This window comes from Macrobrachium rosenbergii, chromosome 55 (assembly GCF_040412425.1).
Source record: "Macrobrachium rosenbergii isolate ZJJX-2024 chromosome 55, ASM4041242v1, whole genome shotgun sequence".
Taxonomy (NCBI): Eukaryota; Metazoa; Arthropoda; class Malacostraca; order Decapoda; family Palaemonidae; genus Macrobrachium; species Macrobrachium rosenbergii.
In genome coordinates, this window is record NC_089795.1 from 90256730 (window position 1) to 90279229 (window position 22500).

Here is a 22500-nt window from a genome sequence, read left to right on the forward strand (position 1 = left end):
TCAGCTGATCAGGAGAGAGACAGGAATATAGCTTTATTTGTTTGTTTTTTTGTTACTTTATTACTTTGTATAATTATTTACTGTGTTGATAAAGCGTTTTATTTCCACATATAATTTCAACACCGAAGAAATACTCGAATATTAAGGAAAGGAAAATAACCATTGTAATTAAACTGACACTGCGTGATGTTTCTCATTTTCCATTCCTGAGATTGAGAACCCATATCTCTAGTAATGTTTCTTAATTTTGTCAATCTTTTTCCTTTTGGGGAAGGAAAAAATTAGGAGGATTGAGACATGGAGTGGATGATTTTGACAATATATAATTGAATTTATACTGTGTGATTTTTCTTAATTCCCATTCCCGAGACTGAAACCCATATTTCTAGTAATGTTTCTTTATTTTTTAAAATCTTTTGTAATGCTTTCATAGGCAGGAAAAAAAATGAAGAGGCATTAGACGTGAAGTGGATAATTTTAACAATATGCTTAAACTGATACCGACTGATGTTTCTCAGTTCCCTAATCCTCCCTGTGGAGAGAGGATATTTTAGTAATGTTTCTTTATTTTATCTCCTTTTCCAACCACAGGACTTTCTTTTCTCATTCCCTTCTCAGCCAGAAGACCCATATTTCTAGCACATCTTAGTAATGTCTCTCCTTCTTTTCTCACTTTCTTCTCACCCAGCCAGAAGACCCATATTTCAAGCACATTTTAGTAATGTTTCTTCATTTTTCCCCTTTTCCAACCATTTTCTTCTCAGCCAGAAGACCCATATTCCAAGCACACCTTAGTAATGTCTCTCCTTCTTTTCTCACTTTCTTCTCACCCAGCCAGAAGACCCATATTTCAAGCACATTTTAGTAATGTTTCTTCATTTTTCCCCATTTTCCAACCATTTTCTTCTCAGCCAGAAGACCCATATTCCAAGCACACCTTAGTAATGTCTCTCTTTCTTTCCTCATTCCTTCTCTCAGCCGGAGGACACATCGAACGTCGGAGGAGGACTGGCAGGCCTACAGGCGACCATGTCAGCCTCCCGCCCTAGCTTAGCGGGAGGTCTCAGCGGCACCATGAGTGCCAGCGGCGGTCTGAGCGGAGGTCTCAGCGGCGGTCTGAGCACCAGCGGTCTCAGCGGTGCCACGGGCTTGTCGACGGGGGGCGCCCAGGCCATGCCCCCCTACGCTTCCGACGGGGATATCAGTCCGCCGTTCACCTCGATCAACAGGCAATACCTGTAAGTGTGTTTGGCACGGGAATGCTTCTTAATATTGCAATGTTGTGGTGTTTTTTTTTTGGTGTTTTTTTTTTTTTTCGTGGTGATGAGTAGAGCAGTTTTTTTTTCATCGTAGTTCAATTGATGTTTGTATAACTTTTTTTTTCTATGCCCTGGTTATGAATTGTTGTGGGTTGTATAATGTTGTGATTATAGATATTCCTATATTTTTTTGCATAGGTTGAAAGCAAAAAAAATTTTTTTTTAGATCCAAGGTTTTTTTTTCAGTTTTATTTCACGCTTGACTCATCATTTTTTAAATTTGATTCATCAAAAATACAAAATACATAGAGATATCAACTCTTAGACATAATGACAGTATTAGTTTATCTCTCCAGTTAATGAATTTTATACTGTAAATAATTATAATTCCCTTCTTTATGTCATCTACAAACATCTAAAAAAAAAAATACTATTTCTCTTAAACAAAAAACTTTCTCCCTGAAAAACATTCCCTTTCTCCCTAACATAAAAATTTTCTCCTTGACAAAATACGTCATTCTTCCTGACAAAAAAAAAAATTCTCTTTCTCCCTAACATAAAAACTTTCTCCCTAACAAAAAACCTTCTCCCTGACAAAAAACTCATTCTCCCTGACAAATAAAATTCGTCCTCCCTGAGAAAAATAATCCTCTTCCTCCTTGAAAAAAAATTCTTTCTCCATGGCAAAAAATACTTTTTCACCCTGACAAGAAATACTCTTCCTGCCTGATAAAAAAATCCCTCTCCCTGAAAAAAACTCTCTCCCTAAAAAAAACTACCTCCTTGACAAAAAAATCTCTCAGACAAAAAACGACTTTTACCCTTGCAAAAAAACTTTCTCCATTGCCAAAATACCTCTTTCTCCCCTACAAAAATCCTTCTCCCTGAAAAGAACTTTTCCCTAAAAAAACTACCTCCCTGACAAAAAAATCTCTCAGACAAAAAAAGTTTTACCCTCAAAAAAAAAAAAAAAAAAAAAAACTCCCTCGCCGAAAAAAATCTTTCTCCCCCAAACAAAACACCTCTCTCAATGAAAAAAAATCTCCCTAACAGGAAAAACCCCACCTTTCTCCCTACCAAAATATCCCCTTTTTGAAAGTGAATGTGTAAAACAGCATGATTTATTGGCATGTAAATGTCATATTCATTTTAGTGTCAGTGACATTCCTTACTTTCTGAATGACCTTCTCTCCATTTTTGATCGAATTCCATCTCTTTTCCTTTTTTGATCCCTGATAAACTGGGACCGAATTCTGCTGCTTTCAAAGTCCTGCTATTTATTTTTCTGGAATGGACTGCGCTCTCATTTCGATAAGATATGTATAAAAATGTTTATGCAAATTATATTATGCCGACTTTGGACCACCCGGAATATATGTTCGTTTAGGTGACTTTTACTCCCGACCTTTACCTCTTTATAGGACGTGTTTTTTTCTCTTTTAGATTGCAAATGCAGATGAGAGTTTTATGCACATATACATTTTAAAAAATGCATATGAATTTGTGTACTGAAATATGCCTACATGTGCGCATATGAATACAAAGATACAAGGTTACACATAGATTATATATATATATATATATATATATATATATATATATATATATATATATATATATGTGTGTGTGTAGTAGATAATTATAGGGACATACCACACCCGATTACATGGCACTTTTACAAACAGCCTTTCCCTATTCTGTCACTAAATTCGGCCGTACACTTTACTTTCATTAAAACCATTCTGCCTTTATACGTATATCCTGAACACCTGTCAAATCACATCCCTGTCTAATCAGTGATAATCTCTCTTTAGTCCTTATGTGAAGGACAAAGCTATTCTCTCTAACTTACAAACTTCCCCCTATAACTGATTCTTGACAGCTTGATCAGATGTCAGAATCCAAATTTTTATTACCAAGTTAATCCTTCTAATAGCAACGACAATTTTTCAGTTAAAATCCTATTAAAATCCTTCCTAGGTATCCTGAATAAATCTATGCACTATAATTCTTACAAAGACTTCTGTCAATTTTCCCTTTCTACAAATTTCTTCCTTTTCACTTTTATTTTAATCAGCCGTAACATCCACGTCCTAATCAGTCACTCATTTACACCTACATTCTATTCTAGCACCTTACTTTTGATCACGTCTGTTCCTGACCACTTTCCAGTCTTGAATATTCTAAGGCCTAGTCTTGAATTTCTCAAAAAATCTCTTCCACAAGCTTTCTCAAATTTAATAAATTCTTTCCTGCTTTATATCATTCAGATCTTCTTTCTCTTCTATCTTCTATATTCAGCCACTCGTCAAATCACTCCCTCCGTCGAACTAACAATTGCATTTTCTTCGGGCAGAATATTGTCACCTATATTCTTCAGCATATGTAACGTGAATCAGTTTCTCATTACACTTCCCCCTCCTGCATTTACTCCCTTCCAATCTAAATTGCTTTTCTAAAATTGCTTTCTCAAATTCACCACTTTATACTTTATTGCTCTCCACTTTCTTTCTCTCTCACCATTCAGCCTTTTGTATAACCTCGAACAATCATTTCTTCACACCTGTTACTACAGTTATAACAATTTTCTTTATTTTTTATTTGTCTTTCAATTCGTAATTCTGCTTCAGTGTTATTGCCACTATTTTACCTAATTATTTTCTAATACCCAAAGCACTCCCTGCTGAACCAGTGACCCCATTCTTATAAACTTTTAACTGCTTGGGTTTCATTAACCAGAGCTCGTTTTTTCACCCATAATTCTCTCTTCGAGATTCTCAGCTCTTTTCTACCAGTTACGTGTCCTAATTACATTCTGAATCAATCTTTATGAACGAGAACCATATGACATTGTCTATTTAGCTCCAACTGTATAATGAACATATATACCTCCAGATAATCCACATCACGATTACAATCAGCAATGATCAGCTTCAAAAATATGGAGAGAGAGAGAGAGAGAGAGAGAGAGAGAGAGAGAGAGAGAGAGAGAGAGAGAGAGAGAGAGAGAGAGAGGTATTATAACACTTGCGTACAAAAAACAAACATGGCCATTACAATTTTATTAACAAGGAAACTGTTAGGTAAATTTAAATCTGTATTTGCTGACAGTGAAGATTTAAGCTCAACTTTCGCTTAGACTACCTCATTAAGCACAAACGGCTCGTTTTAAATCAACACTGAACAACACTAAGGACCATATCACTTAAAATATTATTATCATTATTATTATTATTATTATTACTTCAGTAAATGAAACCTATTCACATAGAAAAAGCACACCAAAGGAGCCATAGACTTGAAATTCAAGCTTCCAAAGAATGTTGGTTTCAACCTCCCACCGCAGCAGACCACACACTGCGGCAGTAACTGATCATGACACAGAGCCAGTGATTTTTCATCGCCCTGGGGGAGACGCGAACACCCCCAGCGACATCTGAACGGCATGCCACGACACTAACCACTATACCAGCGGACCAACAAATGTATATTTATTCGGTTTATTAAATATCCATTTTTTCTGAGAAGAAATTTGAAGGAAACAAAATCCACTTAGATAAAATCTGGTCTTTTGGGATCCATAAAAACATTAGCCCAACTCCTTATGCAAAACGCTTGAAATATTTCCCTACCCATTTAGCTTAAAAGGGCATTTTCAGTAAAAGGCTCTAACTGCAGAGAGGTTTAAAGGGATTTTTTTCCCCTGGTAAAAGTTTTTTCCTGTATTTTTCTTTTGCTGGAAAAATACATAGGACATAGGACATACGTTTTTGTTGGTGAATGTCATTTTTTTTAGGCATCGTAAACGTTTGATTCGTGAATAATCTATCTGTTGTTCAGCGCCGTAATTGAGTTCTGCTTTTAGTTTTCTGTGAAAGGAAACTATTGAGATGGCTTTGTCTGTCCGTCCGCACTTTTTTCTGTCCGAACTTTTTCTGTCCGCCCTCAGATCTTACAAACTACTGAGGCTAGAGGGCTGCAAATTGGTACGTTGATCATCCACCCTCCAATCATCAAACATACCAAATTACAGTCCTCTAGCATCAGTGGTTTTTATTTTATTTAAGGTTAAAGTTAGCCATGATCTTGCTTCTGGCAACGATATAGGATAGGCCACCACCGGATAGTGGTGAAAGCTTCGTGGATCGCGGCTCATACAGCATTATACAGAGACCACCGAAAGATAGATCTATTTTCGGTGGCCTTGATTATACGCTGTAGCGGCTGTACAGAAAACTCGACTGCGCCTAAGACACTCCGTTGAATTTTTTAATTGTTTACGATAAAAAAAGTCCCCTTTTTCAGAACTGTGTTCTAAACGCTTAATCTCTATATAACATTACTACCATTTGTCACAGTACTCAGGCACATATGGGGTGTTTTTATTTATTTTTTTCTTTAAACCTTTACATGAAGACCCTTTTGGACAGAATCAACAGACTTATACAAACCCAAGTTACAAGGAATTACAAGGATTAGGATCAGCCTGTCAAGAGAGTTACAAGGAATTGCAAGGATTAGGATCAGCCTGTAAAGAGAGTTACAAGGAATTACAAGGATTAGGATGCCTCAAATCCTTATTAGTCCATCCGAGGAGACACCCTGTGCTCACTCATCTCTAGGAGCAGGTTTCACTGTTCATTCACAGCTTTCTAATGATTTTGTTTAGCTTTCTTTTAAACTCTTCCTCCACACTGTTGCTGTTGGCAACTTCTGATGGCAGTTTATTCCAAATGTCACATATCGTATATGTGAAGAAGTTCCCACAAAGATGTGTTGTATCTCTTCAATTCTAGTTTCCATTCATTATTTCTCGTCTGGTTTTTGTTTAATGCGAAGAGGTTACTTTGTCTACTGTTGTGATGCCTTTCAGTATTCTGAATGTTTCTTTGAGTTGTCCTCGCCATCGTCGTGTTTCTAAGCCATACATGTTCAGGCTCTCTGGTCGTCTTTGGTAACCTATTAGAGAGAGAGAGAGAGAGAGAGAGAGAGAGAGAGAGAGAGAGAGAGAGAGAGAGAGAGAGAGAAGGTGATAAATATATAATTATGAGAGAATAGGAAATAAAACCGAAATGCCTGAAATTCAGGAGACGTCAGAAACAGCAGAGAACAGGAACGAATTCGCGCCTGGCTTAAACATATTTTGAAGGTCGGAAAATCCCCAAAACTGCACTGGGCAATCTATTCCACATTACAGAAAACTTTATTATTGTAAAAAAAAATTAATTGGTTGGAATAATTCCCGTTCTGCCTCCTCTCTTCGCAAGCACAATACACGTGGAATCTAGGAATAATGCAACCGGTGTTCATCACTGTACTTAATGCGCTATAAACCGTTCCAAGTGGGATTCCGGTTAATTCCCATAGTGCCTCAAATTCTGGGAATGCTATAACGCTGCCTTCATAAGCAATATCTTGCGAGCTGCAGAACACGGAATTGCGTTGCAATTCCTAAAGAACGATAAGGTTTAAAGAGAGAGTATTGATGTTTGTTTCAGAACTCGGAATTACTGCGCTGAGAGAGAGAGAGAGAGAGAGAGAGAGAGAGAGAGAGAGAGAGAGAGAGAGAGAGAGACTTTCATTCCTGAATAGTGTGATTTCTGATTTAGATCAGAATAGGTAGGTAGACTGAGAGAGAGAGAGAGAGAGAGAGAGAGAGAGAGAGAGAGAGAGAGAGAGAGAGAGAGAGAGAGAGACTTTAATTCCTAAATAGAGTGATATCTGATTTATTTCAAAATAGGTAAAGAGAGAGAGAGAGAGAGAGAGAGAGAGAGAGAGAGAGAGAGAGAGAGAGTCTTTGAACACTTTCATTAGTGGTTAGACCGAGTTTTTGATTGATGCTAGAATAAACAGATAAATAAATAAAGAGAGAGAGAGAGAGAGAGAGAGAGAGAGCTTGCCAAGCGGCTGTTATGCCAAATTAGTCCAGTTTAAATTAATACACTTAATAACTAAAAGAAATGAATCTCGTCTTCCCAGCTGAAATGAATGTCAGCTAATTTCTCCTAACTTTGTCAAACTTGCTACATTTTAGTCTGGGATATAAGGCCTGCTAATATTTCCGTCATCTTACATATATTTTACATTGTTTTACGTCCGTTTTATGTTGTTTTACACAGTGCCTTTCTTTCTAAATCTTACTAAATCTTATTATTTTACAATCGTTAAAAGTTATATTTTTTTATTATGATAAATTACGATTTCGAATTTTGGACATTCAGTAGGCTGATTCCTTCTTACGTCATGTATATATGTATATACATATATATACATACATACATATATATATATATATATATATATATATATATATATATATATATATATATATATATATATATATATATATATATATATATATATACACAGGCAAGTAACCAAGAACTCGGCCACCTATCCTGGGCTAAATAAAGACAACAGGCTGCCAGCCCCATCGGCCTCTACATGAAACACCGCCCCCCCCAAAAAAAAGACACACAGAAAATGGAAAAACGAAACCCGATGACCATCTCTCAATGACGAAGCTTTTATTATTATTATTATTTTTTTTTTTTTGCACTGACAAACCTCCATTGAGAAGCGACGCATTTTCATAATTCATAAGGATCGTGATTAGGAAGTAAATTGGCATTCATTATCAAACCAAAAAAAAAAAAAAAACTGTCACATGAGGACACCCGACGCTCTCAGGTCCAATTATTGTCATGGGCGAGAGAGAGAGAGAGAGAGAGAGAGAGAGAGAGAGAGAGAGAGAGAGAGAGAGAGAGAGAATGGTGGGGGGAGGGGGGGGGGGGAAAGGGGAACTCAAATGACGTTATCACAGCAATTATTTTTACGGTGGAAGATTTCAGAATGGGGGTGGACAGATTTTTTTTTTTTTTTGAACACCATTGTAAAATTGTGCATGGAATTGGGAAATATACTGTACTGTATTTTGTATCCTTTAAATAGAGGAGATGTAATACATTTACACATACATACACACACATATACATACACACATATATATAAAAATATGCATATATAAATACATTTGTATATACATATATAAATACATTTTATATATATATATATATATATATATATATATATATATATATATATATATATATATATATACATATATATATATGTATGCATCACAGAGATAATGCATATAATATCCGCACATACTGCAGCCACTGGCTGACCTAATTTCAGGTAAATTTCAACAGAACTCGATATACCAAAACTTTCCAGCATTCTTTTAGCACAAAACGTAAACGGAATATCATGCAATATAACGTCCTAAATCCCCTTCCCCTTCCTCCTCTTCCTCCTCCTCCTCCTCCTCCTCCTCCTCCTCCTCCTCCCCCTCCTCTCAGCCAGGACAAGGCAGAACACTCCTCATTTCATTAATGATTTAGTTATTCCGTCATGAAACATTTGCGAGAGAGCAGTTGAATCTGACAACGCGAAATACAGCGTAATTCCTGTGTCTACTTTTTAGTTTCCTGAAAAGAAAACTACTGTGCCGGCTTTGTCTGTCCGTCCGCCCTCAGATCTTAAAAACTACTGAGGCTAGAGGGCTGCAAGTTGGTATGGTGATCATCCACCCTCCAGTCGTCAAACATACCAAATTGCAGCCCTCTAGCCTCAGTAGTTTTTATTCTATTTACGGTTAAAGTTAGCAGTAATCGTGCTTCTGGCAACGCAACAACACAAGCCACCTCGGATGGCTGAGAGTTGCTCGGGCCGCGGCTCATACAACATTATACCGAGACCACCGAGAGATAGATCTATTTTCGGTGGCGTTGATTATGCGCTGTACAGAGAACTCGATTGCGCAGAAGAAACTTTGGCGCATTTTTTACTTGTTTAAGTAAAGCTTTGGGAAACCAAGCATTGACTTCGCTTTTTAAGGCTTTACATCTTTCAAGGTATAACTTTCATATACTTTTTATACTTTTGTATATCTTATTATCCTTTGTATACTTTTATATATACTTTGATTATATCTTGATATACTATTAAACATTTCTTTATGCTTTATATGATTTCTTATACATTTATATACTTTTATTATGTCTATATAAACTTTATATACTTTTATTATAACTTTATATACATTTACATACTTTTATTATAATTTTATATGCTTTATATACTTTTCTTTTACTTTATATACTTTTTTTACCGTCTGTACTTTTAACTACTTTTATATACTTTATCATAACTTTATATACTTTTATCATGCCTTTATTTACCTTTACACCCTTTTATTATACTTTACAAACTTTTATTATGCCTTTATTTACTTTTACATCCTTTTATTATACTTTTACATTATACCTTTTTATTATTTATTTATTATATTTTATATGCTTTTATTATACCTTTATTTACTTTTACATTCTTTTATTATACTTTATATACTTTTATTATACCTTTATTTACTTTTACATTTATTTATTATACTTTATATACTTTCATTATACCTTCATTTACTTTTACATTTATTTATTATATTTTATATACTTTTTATATCTTTATTTACTCTTGCATAATTCTATTATACTTTATATACTTTTATTATTCTTCCATATACTCTACTATACCTGCACATACCTTAAACGCAAAGTAACCTCACTGTACTTTCATTATAGTCACGACTGACTACAAGAATTTTTAGATAATTATTTTTATTCTTATACCGGATCAGAATTAACCCATAAACACTACTTCACAATATCCCGTTCCAGGACGGAATAAATATTCCCCACATTGTGGCAAGGACGCACAATGCGATAATTCTCCATGAAAGCAAAAACTATCATTCAGGGACTGGGATTATAATTATTTGTTGGGGGAGCAAAACTGTTTCTGCTCATTTTTACGGCGACAGAGAATTCTCATGGAACAGTTTCGTAGGATAGGCGAATCCATTTTGGTAATTTCAGACAGAGGTGGGAAATGTTATATGATAATTTTGGGGCGTGATAACATCATGTTTTCCGTTACCCTACAGTACGGGTGGAGTTTTAAGCATTTTGTTTAACAGCTAAAACTCTTTTGTCTACTGAACAGTGGTAGGGACGGGCCATATATTGACTTTCACGAGAAAGCAAAATAATCACTTGTATTCCTTTTAAGCTGTGTCAGAATTCGGTAATAAAATCATTCTTATATTAAAAAAGAATGTTTCTTCTTCATCAACAATAGAGCAGGAACGTGTTATAAAACGATTTTTTCACGAGAAAGCAAAACAACGCTTGTCTATATTCCCTTAGGGGGTGTCAGGGCTTGGTAATAAAATAATTTTAATGTTAAAAAAATTAAAAATTTTTTGTTACTAGAATAGGACCGTGTTATAAAATGATTCAACGAGGTGAACGATATTTCTTATTTCATTCCGACGAAGAAACCTACATCTTGTGAGGATATCATGAAACGAAAAACGCAGTTTAATTCATTCCACTTTCCTTTTTTTAACTTATATAGAAGGAAGAAGCCATTGAGACAGCGTACTTTCTCCTCGTAAATTGTAAGTCTAAAGTAGAATGCCTTTTTTATTTATTGTATGTCTAGAATACAATCTCCTTTTTTTATTTATTGTAAGTCTAAAATACAATCTCCTTTATTTAATGGTGAAATACAACACTTTTAAACAGCAAACTCATGATTTTATTGCAAAGATAAAAGCTTACTGCGACATACCTTTAGGCATCAGTGAATGATATTCCAATAATCTTAAGTGTTCCTAGCTCTAGATATCATTGGAAAATATAGTTTTTTAAGATAAAGGATACAGAAATTAGCTTAGATTCCTCCCGGCTAATAAAACAGAAATATGGGGAATTATAGCCAGTGAAACCGCGCCGAGTCAAAATAAATTTTATTTTTACTTTTTAATTTTTTTGGGTGTCCTGTTTAAGAGCATAAGACGCGTCTGGTAAGTCCCCTGCCCCCACCTCCCCACCTCCCTTGAGGCTGAAAAGTGAAGGTAATGAAATCATTAGGCCGAGTTGGCTTTCGGCGTGAGACTGAATTTTTAATATCAGAGGAAGAGGGGACACTGACACCGCCTATCCCCTTCCCCCAAAACTCTATCCTCCCTCTTACCACTCACTCCCTCCCACCCCTACCCCCAGCTGTCATTAGGACTTGGGGTGTCAAGAGAAAGAGCTATTCTCTCTCTCTCTCTCTCTCTCTCTCTTAGTCTTCTTGTTTCCTTTGCGTCTCAGAGGAGAAATGAGGAAAAGATTTGACGAGAAATACGAGGCGTTGATGCGGAAGTCGAGACATTATTCCTTCCTCCCTTAACTCGTTATGTGTAGTTTTCTGTAAAGAAAACTAATTGTGCCGGCTTTGTCTGCCCGTCCGCGCGCACTTTTTTCTGTCCGCCCTCAGATCTTAAAAACTACTGAGGCTAGAGGGCTGCAAATTGGTGTGTTGACCATCCACCCTCCAATCATCAAACATACCAAATTGCAGCCCACTAGCCTCAGTAGTTTTCATTTTATAGAAGGTTAAAGTTAACCATAAACGTGTTTCTGGCAACGATATAGGATAGGCCACCAACGGGGCGTGGTTAAAGTTTCATGGACCGCGGCTCATACACTATTATATCGAGACCACCGAAAGATAGATCTATTTTCGGTGGTCTTGATTATACGCTGTACAGAAAACTCGTCCTGACTGAATTGTTTGGTACTTTTGCTGTTTAAGAAGAATCCTTTCAATTTCCTTCTTCATGAAAATAGCTGCAACCCCTTTCGTTCCTTTTACTATACCTCCTTTCATATTCTCTTTCTTCCATCTTCCTCTCCTAAACCCTCTCCAAACAATTGATTCATAGTGCAACTGCTTTGAGGTTTTCCTCCTGTTACACCTTTCAAACCTTTTACTGTCAATTTCCCTTTCAGCGGTGAATGACCTCATAGGTCCCAGTGCTTGGCCTTTGGCCTAAGTTATATTCAGTTGAATCCCAGAATATAATTCGTAAGTGCTGTTTTATATACCTCTTATTTTCCTCTCAATATTTTCATTTTTTTTTATTTCATTCTGGGGTAATTATTTAGTACTTTTACTGTTCAACGAGAATCTTAATGAGTTTTTCTCTTCATGAAAAAAAAACTCACTCCCCAGGATATAATTTGTAGGTGATGTTTTACATATACCTCTTATTTTCCTCTGAAACGCAGACGCGTCTATCTGTCGAAGGACATGACACACAGTTGGACCACAGAAATCTGCCCAAGGTAACTCAAACAGCATCTATTTTCATCCACGCACTCACTCTCCACCTCGTGAATACAAAGCTATTCTGCCCTGAAATGGAAGACTGCATTATCTGCAAAAATACAAAACTGAGAAAAATGGTAGATGCTGCAGTTTTCCCTTGCCTTACTACTGATTTTGCAGATAATGAACATGGGGCCCCCCTACATAAAACATTGAAGAATCATTCTGAAACTGCAGTAACTTGTGTATTAGTGTTTCACGAGCCCAATAGGTGGCATATCCCAATTTCGAAAATTTTGTAGATACTGCAGATTTCCCTTGCCTTACCGCTGATTTTGCAGATACTGCAAATGGGACCCCCTACATAAAGCACTGAAGAATCATTCTGAAACTGCAGTAATTTTTGTATTAGTGTTTCACGAGTCCAGTAGGTGATATATCCCAATTTTGAAAATTTTGTAGATACTGCAGACTTCCCTTGCCTTAATACTGATTTTGCAGATATTGAAGATGGGCCCCCCTAAATAAAGTATTGAAAAATCATTCTGAGTAATTTTTGTATTAGTGTTTTATGAGCCCAATAGGTGGCATATCCCAATTTCGAAGATTTTGCAGATACTGCAGTTTTCCATCTCAGGGCAGCATTCATCAGAAATGTTTGACAGCACAAAAAAATAAAAAAAAGCAAAACAAACAACTCTCACGCACCTCTACTGTAAATACAGAGGACTACCTTAATCAAGCACATAACCAGCACACCGCTTCCGCACTGAGAATTTTGGGGGAATTAGGAACCGTCGACGACGTATCACTTTGTACTAATTCCACAGGTCCGCCATCATTTCAGTGGCTCATATATCTCCTTTAAAAGCAGAGAGAGAGAGAGAGAGAGAGAGAGAGAGAGAGAGAGAGAGAGAGAGAGAGAGAGAGTCCGCCCAGTGCCTCTGGCCATTTCTCTTCGTTAAAACGTTCCCGCCTTATGAAGAGTCTTCTTCTTCTTCTTCTTCTTCTTCTTCTCTCCTCGGACTAAATCCGTCGTGTTATGTGGAGCTGTTGCAAAGGTAAACCCTTACTTGCAAAAGGCTCGTCCCTAATGTTTTTCAATGGAGGTTGCACGGTAGCAAGAGAGCCGTTCTAAGGATATATCCCTACTACTACTACTGCTGATAATACTACTTCTACTATAGATTAATCCATTGTGGTATATGGAGCCGTTGGAAAGGTGAATCCTTACTAATACTACTACTGACACCACTGATTAATCCATCGTGTTATCTAGAACCGTTGCAAAGATTTTTTCTTGCAACTACTAATACTATAGATTAAGCAGTCATGTTATTTGGAGCCATTGTAGAGATCCTGTGTTACTACTACTAGATTTATAAGTTAAGCCACCGTGTTACGTGGAGCCGTTGCAAGGATTCATTCTTACTACTAATAAAGATACAAAGCCACAAAGAACAACAATGACTGAATGATATATACAAAACTGGCGTCGCAAAACCTATGGTCACTGACGAAAAATTCCCCTTAGAAATTCCCCCTTGACTTAAAACGAGTCTCAGTGTGAAACTGAACTGAATATAGAATTTAAGCCAAAGGCCAAGAAGCACTGGGACCTACGAGGTCATTCAGCGCTGAAACGGAAATTTGACAGTCAAAGGTCTGAAAGGTGTAACAGGAGGAAAACCTCAAAGCAGTTGCACTATGAATCAATTATAAGGAGAGGATTGAGGAAAGTAAGATGGAAGAAAGAGAATATGAGAGGAGGTACAGTAAAAAGGAACGTAAGGGGATGCAGCTAGGAGTCGTAGACATGCTGTAAAGAACCGTGTTGACGTAATTCGCACCATATCGAAGAGACAGGTAAGTCCATCTGGGCAGGTGTGATCTGTAAAAGTGGGCACCACCGTGACTGAGTGGTATAGCGCTCAGCTCGCTTTTGTCAGGTCCGTAGAACGCCCGCTGATGAGGAAAAGGGGGCAAGGTAAGAAGAAATAGAATAGAGATAAATTCAAGAAGTAAATGAGTAACAAATGAAATAAATAGACAAACGAAATGCTGAGGAAAAGTGGGTAAGGTAAAAAGAAAGAGAATAGAGATAAATTAAAGAAGTAAATGAATAATAAATGAAATAAATAGACAAACAAATAAATAAATAAATAAATAAATAAATAGATGTACGATTTTGCAGAATACCATAAAGGCCATTTACCTCAGAGTTTGAAAACGATCAGAGGCTTTCTTCAGGAGCTGAACTGCGGTTCCCTGTCTGGGGACGTTCTCGAGTGTTATTCGGAATGCAGGAAAGAAGAAGGAGGAGGAGGAGGAGGAGGAGGAGGAGGAGGAGGAGGAGAAGGAGAAGTCTTTCCAACTCTTCGTCTCCTTCTTCTTTCTTCTTCTTTTTCTTCTGCTTGTCTTTTTTCTTTTGCTTCTTCTTCTTCTTCCTCTTCTTCTCTTCCTTTTTCTTTTTCTTTTTCTTCTCCTCCTTCATCTTCTTCTCATTCTCCTTCTTCTTATGCTTCTGCTTCTCATTCTTCTTCTTCTTCTTCTTCTTCTTCTTCTTCTTCTTCTTCTTCTTCTTCTTCTTCTTCTTCTTCTTCTTCTTCTTCTTCTGCTTCTTCTTCTTCTTCTTCTTCTTCTTCTTCTTCTTCTTCTTCTTCTTCTTCTTCTTCTTCTTCTTCTTCTTCTTACTTTAAAATGGAATGGCTTGTCGTTGATGTTGGGCCAGCGAATTTGACCCCCACGTCCTCAGTAAAAAAAAAAAATAAATAAATAAAATAAAATAAAAAATGATAAAAATGGAGAAATCTTCAGCAGTCTCTCTCTCTCTCTCCCTCCCTCTCTCTATCTCCGAGTCCAGAAAAGCTCTTCTCGAGGGTCAGGAAAAAACCATTTCTTGGTTTCACCAAGGAAGAAGATTCCGTTATTCCGCTTTTTTTTTTATTTACTTCTTCTTCCTCTTCTTCTTGGAGAAGGTTTTAGAGGAGAGAAAATCCTTCCTGCTCTGCCTTGTCTTGATCTCTCTCTCTCTCTCTCTCTCTCTCTCTCTCTCTCTCTCCTGAGGAACAAGGAGAGAGAGAGAGAGAGAGAGAGAGAGAGAGAGAGAGAGAGAGAGAGACGTCCTGTGGAACGGAAGTTGCCTAAGATACTGTATCTTGCAGTTTTATCTCCCTAAGATAATACCAAATACAGGTTTTCCCTTGAATGTTTTTTTTTTTGTGTATTTGTTTTTTTTCGAAAAGGGTAGCTGTTGTAGAAAAAAAAAAAAACACCTCTAGTTTCCGAGTGCACCAACTTGTGTTATTTTTGTGTCACTTTGTTTGTAGTAGTTTGTTTCCTTGTTTGTTTGTACTATAAGTGACCACTTGCTTTGTTTTTATATGTTGTCTGACTTTGTTTATGCCGAGATGTTTAACACCCTACGTTCACTTTTTTTGTGTGAGATACACAATGTTTGCTTCAATTAATATTAAGTCGTTTGTATTTTGACTTCTTTAAGTCAGTGGTTCTCAACCTTTTTTCGATGTATGCACCCCTTTCAAATCGGCAGTCAGTTCTCGCACCCCCTGAATTGCTGAAATAATAATAATAATAATAATAATAATAATAATAATAATAATAATAATAATAATAATAATAATATTATTATTATTATTATTATTATTATTATTATTATTATTATTATTATTATTATTATTATTATTATTATTATTTTTATTCTATTTTATTTTTATTTCTTTTCAGAAAAAAATAACATGCATATATAAAACTATGTTTTGCTTTAATTACTCATAGGCATCCTCGCACCCCTTAGGAACCGTCTTGGCACTCCCCAGGGGTGCCAGCACCCCTGGTTAAGAACCACTGCCTTAAGTGAAGCTTCTCAGTTAAAGAAATATTGCGTTCTGTTCCCTGTGAAACAAAAAAAAAACACCTCTGGTGTTTCCTAGTTTACATATAAGCTTCGTCCAAGTAAAATTGCAGTTTTACAAAGGGGCCCGGTACTCTCTGATAATGAAGTATCTCAATATTTTCTGTAAGTTTATGTACTCGTCCTAAAGTTAGATAGAAAACGCCATCTCATTTATAATTTTGATTCAGACACGACGAACGAAAAGTCAAGAATCATTTCGTTTAACCCAGTGGTTCTTAACTTTTTATTGCCACGCTCCCTCTGAGAGTTGGTCCTTCCCTCCACGCGCATCTATGAGTAAAATTCCCTCCCAGATTTAAAGGAAAATGGAAAAAAAAAAAATGAGAAAGAGAAAGGGTGTTCTTATTCTTTCGGGAATGAAGTAGTGAGATACTTGACGCTGCTTCTTAGCGACTCTTGTTAAGAGAATAACGAATATAATTAGAGAATTTTTAATTTTTCTATAGGGGTCGCTCCCCCTTGGAAATTGCTGACGCGCCCCAGGTTGAGAACCACCAGTTTAACCAGAAAAAAACCCTTTTTTATATTTCAGATAAAATAAAGAAAAAATTGCCTTTGCATTACTGAAGTGAATAATTTTATATCAGAAGCTTAAGATCATTAACGAGGTATCGTTTAGATAGAAAAAATCACCTTTTTTGATAAGCTGATGAAAAACTCGGATTCCAAAAGGCTTGGGTATAAAACGCGGCATCTTCAGAAAAACATTTAGCGGACTTTCAGAAGAATAAAAAAGAAATATAGTTACAAGAAGGAAAAACAGTTGAAAAACTTAAGCAGTATTAGACTTTGTTTCCATTCTATCACAGAAGTTTAGCGAACTTTGCGAGGCACTTATAAAAAAAAAAAAACCAAAATTATTACCAAACAAGAAAAAAATTTCCGAAAAAAAACCTAAGTCGCCCGAACCTTGTTTCTCAACTATAAAAGAAGTCCAGAGAGCTTTCAAAGGCACGTATATAGAAAAACCTCACCAAAATTATGAACAAGTAAAAAAAAAACTGTCCAAAAAAAAACCTAAGTCGTCCTATACCTTAAATCCAGTTCATAAAAGACTTAACGAACTTTGAGAGGCACGTATAAGAAACCTCACCAAAATTATTAAAAAGGAAGAAAAAACTTAAGTCGTCCTATACCTTAATTCTAGTTCATAGAAGAAATTTATCGAACTTTCAGAGGCACGTATGAAAAACCCACAAAAAAAAAAAAATAAATAAAAAAAAACCTAAGTCGTCCTATACCTTGCTTCCAATTCATAAAAGACATTTATCGAATTTTCAGAGGCACGTATAAAAAACCCACCAAAATTATAAAAAAAAAAGCTTCCAAAAAAAACCCCACACCTTGTTTCCAATTCATAAAAGAAGCTTATCGAACTTTCAGAGGCGCGTATCAAAAAAAACCACCAAAATTATTAAAAAGAAAAAAAAAAAAAAAAAAAAAAAAACCCACCTTGTTTCCAATCCACAAAAGAAGCTTAACGAACTTCCAGAGGCGCGTTTAATAAAACCCCAACAAAATTATTAAAAGAGGAAGACAAAAAAAACTTTCCAAAAAAAACCTATACCTTGTTTCCAATTGGCAGATTCAACGACGCCTCAAGCGCGACAGGTAGTCTAAGGGGATCTCACCAAGACCTCAGTTCCCAGCATCGGCTCCATATGGCCACTCCGAATAAAAACAGGTAGGCAATGTTCGTCGACGAATCCCCATCGCTGCTACCCTTAGCGAGTCGCCTTTAACCTATATAAAAAAAATTCCCATTAACTGACCCACACAAAATTCATCCAGGTAGGGAAAGTGAAATTGAGGAGTTACGTGATTTTATTTGAGTACCTGTAACCTGAAACCAAATCTCATTAACTAATCCAGGTAGGGAAAGTGAAATGGAGGGAGGAGTTGTGTGATTTTATCTAAGTACCTTTAACCTGAAACAGAATCTCATTAACTAATCCAGGTAGGGAAGGTGGAGTGGAGGAGTTATGTGATTTTATCTAAGTACCTTTAACCTGAAACAGAATCTCATTAACTAATCCAGGTAGGGAAAGTAAAATGGAGGAATTATGTAAATTTATTTTAGTACCTTTAACCTGAAACCAAGTCTCATTAACTAATCCAAGTAGGGAAAATGAAAAAAATGTTGTAATTCTTTTTAACCATCTTCAACCTGAAAAACAAAATTCCCATTAACTGACCAGCAAAATTAATCCAGGTAGGGAAAGTGAAATGGAGGAGTTATGTGATTTTATCTAAGTACCTTTAACCTGAAAGCAAATCTCATTAACTAATCCAGGTAGGGAAAATAAAAAAAATGCTTTGATTTTTTTTACCACTTTTAACCTGGAAAACAAAATTTCCATTAACTGACCCACGAAATTTATCCAGGTAGGATAAGTGAAATGGAGGAGTTATGTGATTTTATCTAAGTACTTTTAACCTGGAACAGAATCTCATTAACTAATCCAGGTAAGGAAAATGAAATAGGAGAGGTGGGCGAGTTTGCTTTAAAAAAAATCGCATAACTTCTCCATTTCATTTCCACTACCCAGATTAATTTTTCTAAACACTTTAACTGACAAAGATAATAATCCATGTAGGGAAAATGCAATAGAGAAATTATGTTTTTTTTAAGATACCTTAACTGACAAAATAAAAAAAAATACTCCAAGTAAGGAAAATGAAATGGAGAATTTGTGTAATTTCTTTAATGTCTAATTTCTATGATTCATTCTCCCTTTTAAAAGTGCAGGAGGATAGCCTTTAACCTGAAACAAAATCTCATTAACTGACTCAAGAAAAAAAACCAGTGAGGAAAATGGAATGGAGGAGTTATGAGATTTTTTTTAAACAACCTTTAACCTGAAACAAAATCTCATTAACTGAATCAAAAACTTAATCCAGGTAGGAAAAATGAAATACAGAAGTTATTTAATATTTTAAACCTTTTTTAACCTAAAACAAAAAAATCATCAATTGACACAAAAAAAAAAATCATGCAGATAGGGAATATAAAGAAGAGTTGTGTGATTTTTTTGCCCAGGTAGGAAAACGGAAAAAGTGTATTTTTTCCTAATATCATTGATAAATGGTAATGTTTTAAAAGTGCAGAAGAATCACTTTTATCCAGAAAAAAACCCTCACATATCAAGTTTAAAAAAGCACTCACAAAATCCAGGTAGGGGAGATACAAAAAAAAATTACCTGATTATTTTTTTTATCAAGGTATGGACAGTTATGAAACGATTTTAACCAAATACGAGAGATAAGAGGGAAAAGTTATTCGATTTTTTGTTACATAGGAAAAATGAAAAAAATTAACTTATTTTCATCTAGGTAAAAAAAATAGAGGAAGACTTATGAGATTTCTTATGTAAGTAGGAAGAATAGATAGATAGGAATAATTAAAAGGAAATATTATGTGAAACTTTTTGATATTGGAAAAAGAAAAATGAATATGATTTTCATATCCAGGTAAAAAAAATATAGAGGAAGACTTAAGCGATTTCTCATGCAGTTAGGAAGAATAAATAGGACGAATTCAATGGAAAAGTTATGTGATATCTTGAACTAACATCAATGCCATGAACCAACGTTTTAAAAGTTCAGAAAGTTAAAATTGAAATGTGCCATTATTCACACGACTCAAAAGTCCATAATTACAATATCAAAGGTAAGTCAAATGAAGACTGATACATAAAAAATTAAACTTAGCTAACAAATTAATTCTTTCATCACCTAAAGAATAATTAATTAGCAAAGACAAATGTAGGAAATGAGCTTATTTGGCACAAAAAAAGCTGAATTAGTAAACAGGTTCACACGGAGGAAGACAACAAGTACCCCTCAAGGATATGATACTTAATTTTAATTCTGAATTTATGTTTTAATTACACTTCCAAAAAAAAAAAACATACATACATCAAAATAACAATCACAGTAATATCTTAGGCATTAGCTACGTAAGCTTACCGTAGAATTAGCGTGTATTATTAAGGATTTACCCAATATACTAATGCAGGTAAGCTGAGATGTTACAGCAATTGACGCACGGTAAGTGGCATTCATTACCTGAGCTCCTTGCAATCTCTCTCAAAAACAGAAGTTGCAAACGAACACGGATGCAACCGCATGAACAAGTCTATAGATCGGTTCTACGTAGACGAACATTGCTTTTGAATTCTAAAAGCTTTTATGCTATCTTGGTTAAACAAACGCTTTTTCAGATGCTGTATAGATTAAACCTAAAAAGCTTCCTTTGTATATCTTGAGGCGCGATTGACCTGTATATAAAGCTTCATTTCAGAACACTGTGTTCAATCACACGTAGGCTTGAATCGAACTTACTCTACATTGACACGCAACACCATTAGATATTTGTTTTTTGGTAGGGTCAACATTATTGTGAATTTCGAAAACCTGTCAGTTTGACATCAAAACACGATATAAGCTACATAACAGATCAGTGATTTGTATATAGTAGATTACTGTAGCTAACACAGATTAGCCTTGATTTTCCTAGAGGTATGTTTCATTACAATACTATCCTTATATATATATATATATATATATATATATATATATATATATATATATATATATATATATATATATATATATATATATATATATATATATATATATATATATATATATATATATATATATATATATATATATATATATATATATATATATATATATATATATATATATATATATATATATATATATATATATATATATATATATATATATATATATATATATATATATATATATATATATCTCAATTTCTGCATTGCACGGTTTGCACCTGCATGGTAAAATACTTATATTGCTTTCCACAAGCTTGACGATCATTAGAAAAATATAAAAAGTAACTTCCTGGAATACCAGCCTGTTTAGTTTCATTTCAGGTATAAAATTCCAGTTAACGTAACTTAACTAAATAGTATAAAATTCTTTATCAATAATAAAAAATGACTGTAAATAAGATGCATATAAACATTGCAAATTGCAATAAACTGTTTATAAAATTTAGCAACACTAAATCATTTGCCGGTCAAGATTTTTTTAAAAATATTTTTTTATCAGTTTGTGAATTCAACTGACATACATAACGATTTTATATGACAGGTGTTTTTAAATAAATTTTTATTAATCTATGAATTCAACTAACATACAAAGCCATTTTATATAACAGGTGTTTTTAAATTATTTTTATTAATTTATGAATTCAGCTGATGTACAAAACGATTTTATATAACGGGTGTTTTTAAACTGATATTTTATTAATTTATGAATTCAACTGACATACAAAACGATTTTATATAACAGATGTTTTTAAATATTTATATATATTTTTTTTATTAATTCATGAATTCAACTGATGCACAAAACGATTTTATATAACATGTGTTTTTAAATTATTATTATTATTTTTTTTTTTATCAATTTATGAATTCAGCTGACATACAAAACGATTTTATATAACAGGTGTTTTTAAATAAATTTCTATTAATTTATGAATTCAACTGATATACAAAGGAATTTTATAACAAGTGTTTTTAAATTAATTTTTAATTAATTCATGAATTCAACTTATGTACAAAAACGATTTTGTTTAATGAGTGTTTTTAAGTGGATATTTTATTAATTTATAAATTCAACTGATATACAAAACAATTTTATATAACAGGTGCTTTAGATAGATTTTATTAATTCATGAATACAACTGATGTACAAAACGATTTTATATAACAGGTGATATTAAATTAATTTTTATCGAATCATGAATTCAACTGACATACAAAACGGTTTTATATAACTAGTGTTCTTGAAATAATTTTTTCATAATTTTATGAATTCAACTGATGTACAAAAACGATTTTATATAATGGGTGTTTTGGTTCACAAATACATTTTCCACACAGGTTTAATGATTTTGTTTAATTTTCATGTAGCTTTATTCAAATTAATTTTATCGATTTATGAATGTTCCTGATATATAAAATTATTTTATTTAAGATGTGTTTTGGGACACTGCACTGTATATTTTTACAGGGCTGGAAAGATTTCGTT

General features: G+C 34.5%; 1 protein-coding gene across 12 annotated transcripts in view; it reads left to right on the forward strand.

Annotated features, from left to right (window-relative positions):
- Positions 1 to 22500, forward strand: part of LOC136835641 (uncharacterized) — a 296026-nt gene that overhangs the window by 254253 nt on the left and 19273 nt on the right. For 9 of the 12 annotated variants that reach the window (XM_067099447.1, XM_067099456.1, XM_067099446.1 and 6 more), the window contains 2 exons: positions 979 to 1238; positions 18005 to 18103. In XM_067099447.1, coding sequence (XP_066955548.1) covers positions 979 to 1238; positions 18005 to 18103 — 359 coding nt within the window. The remainder of the gene's footprint in view (positions 1 to 978; positions 1239 to 18004; positions 18104 to 22500) is intronic. The other 3 variants (XM_067099453.1, XM_067099457.1, XM_067099458.1) reach the window with 1 other exon arrangement.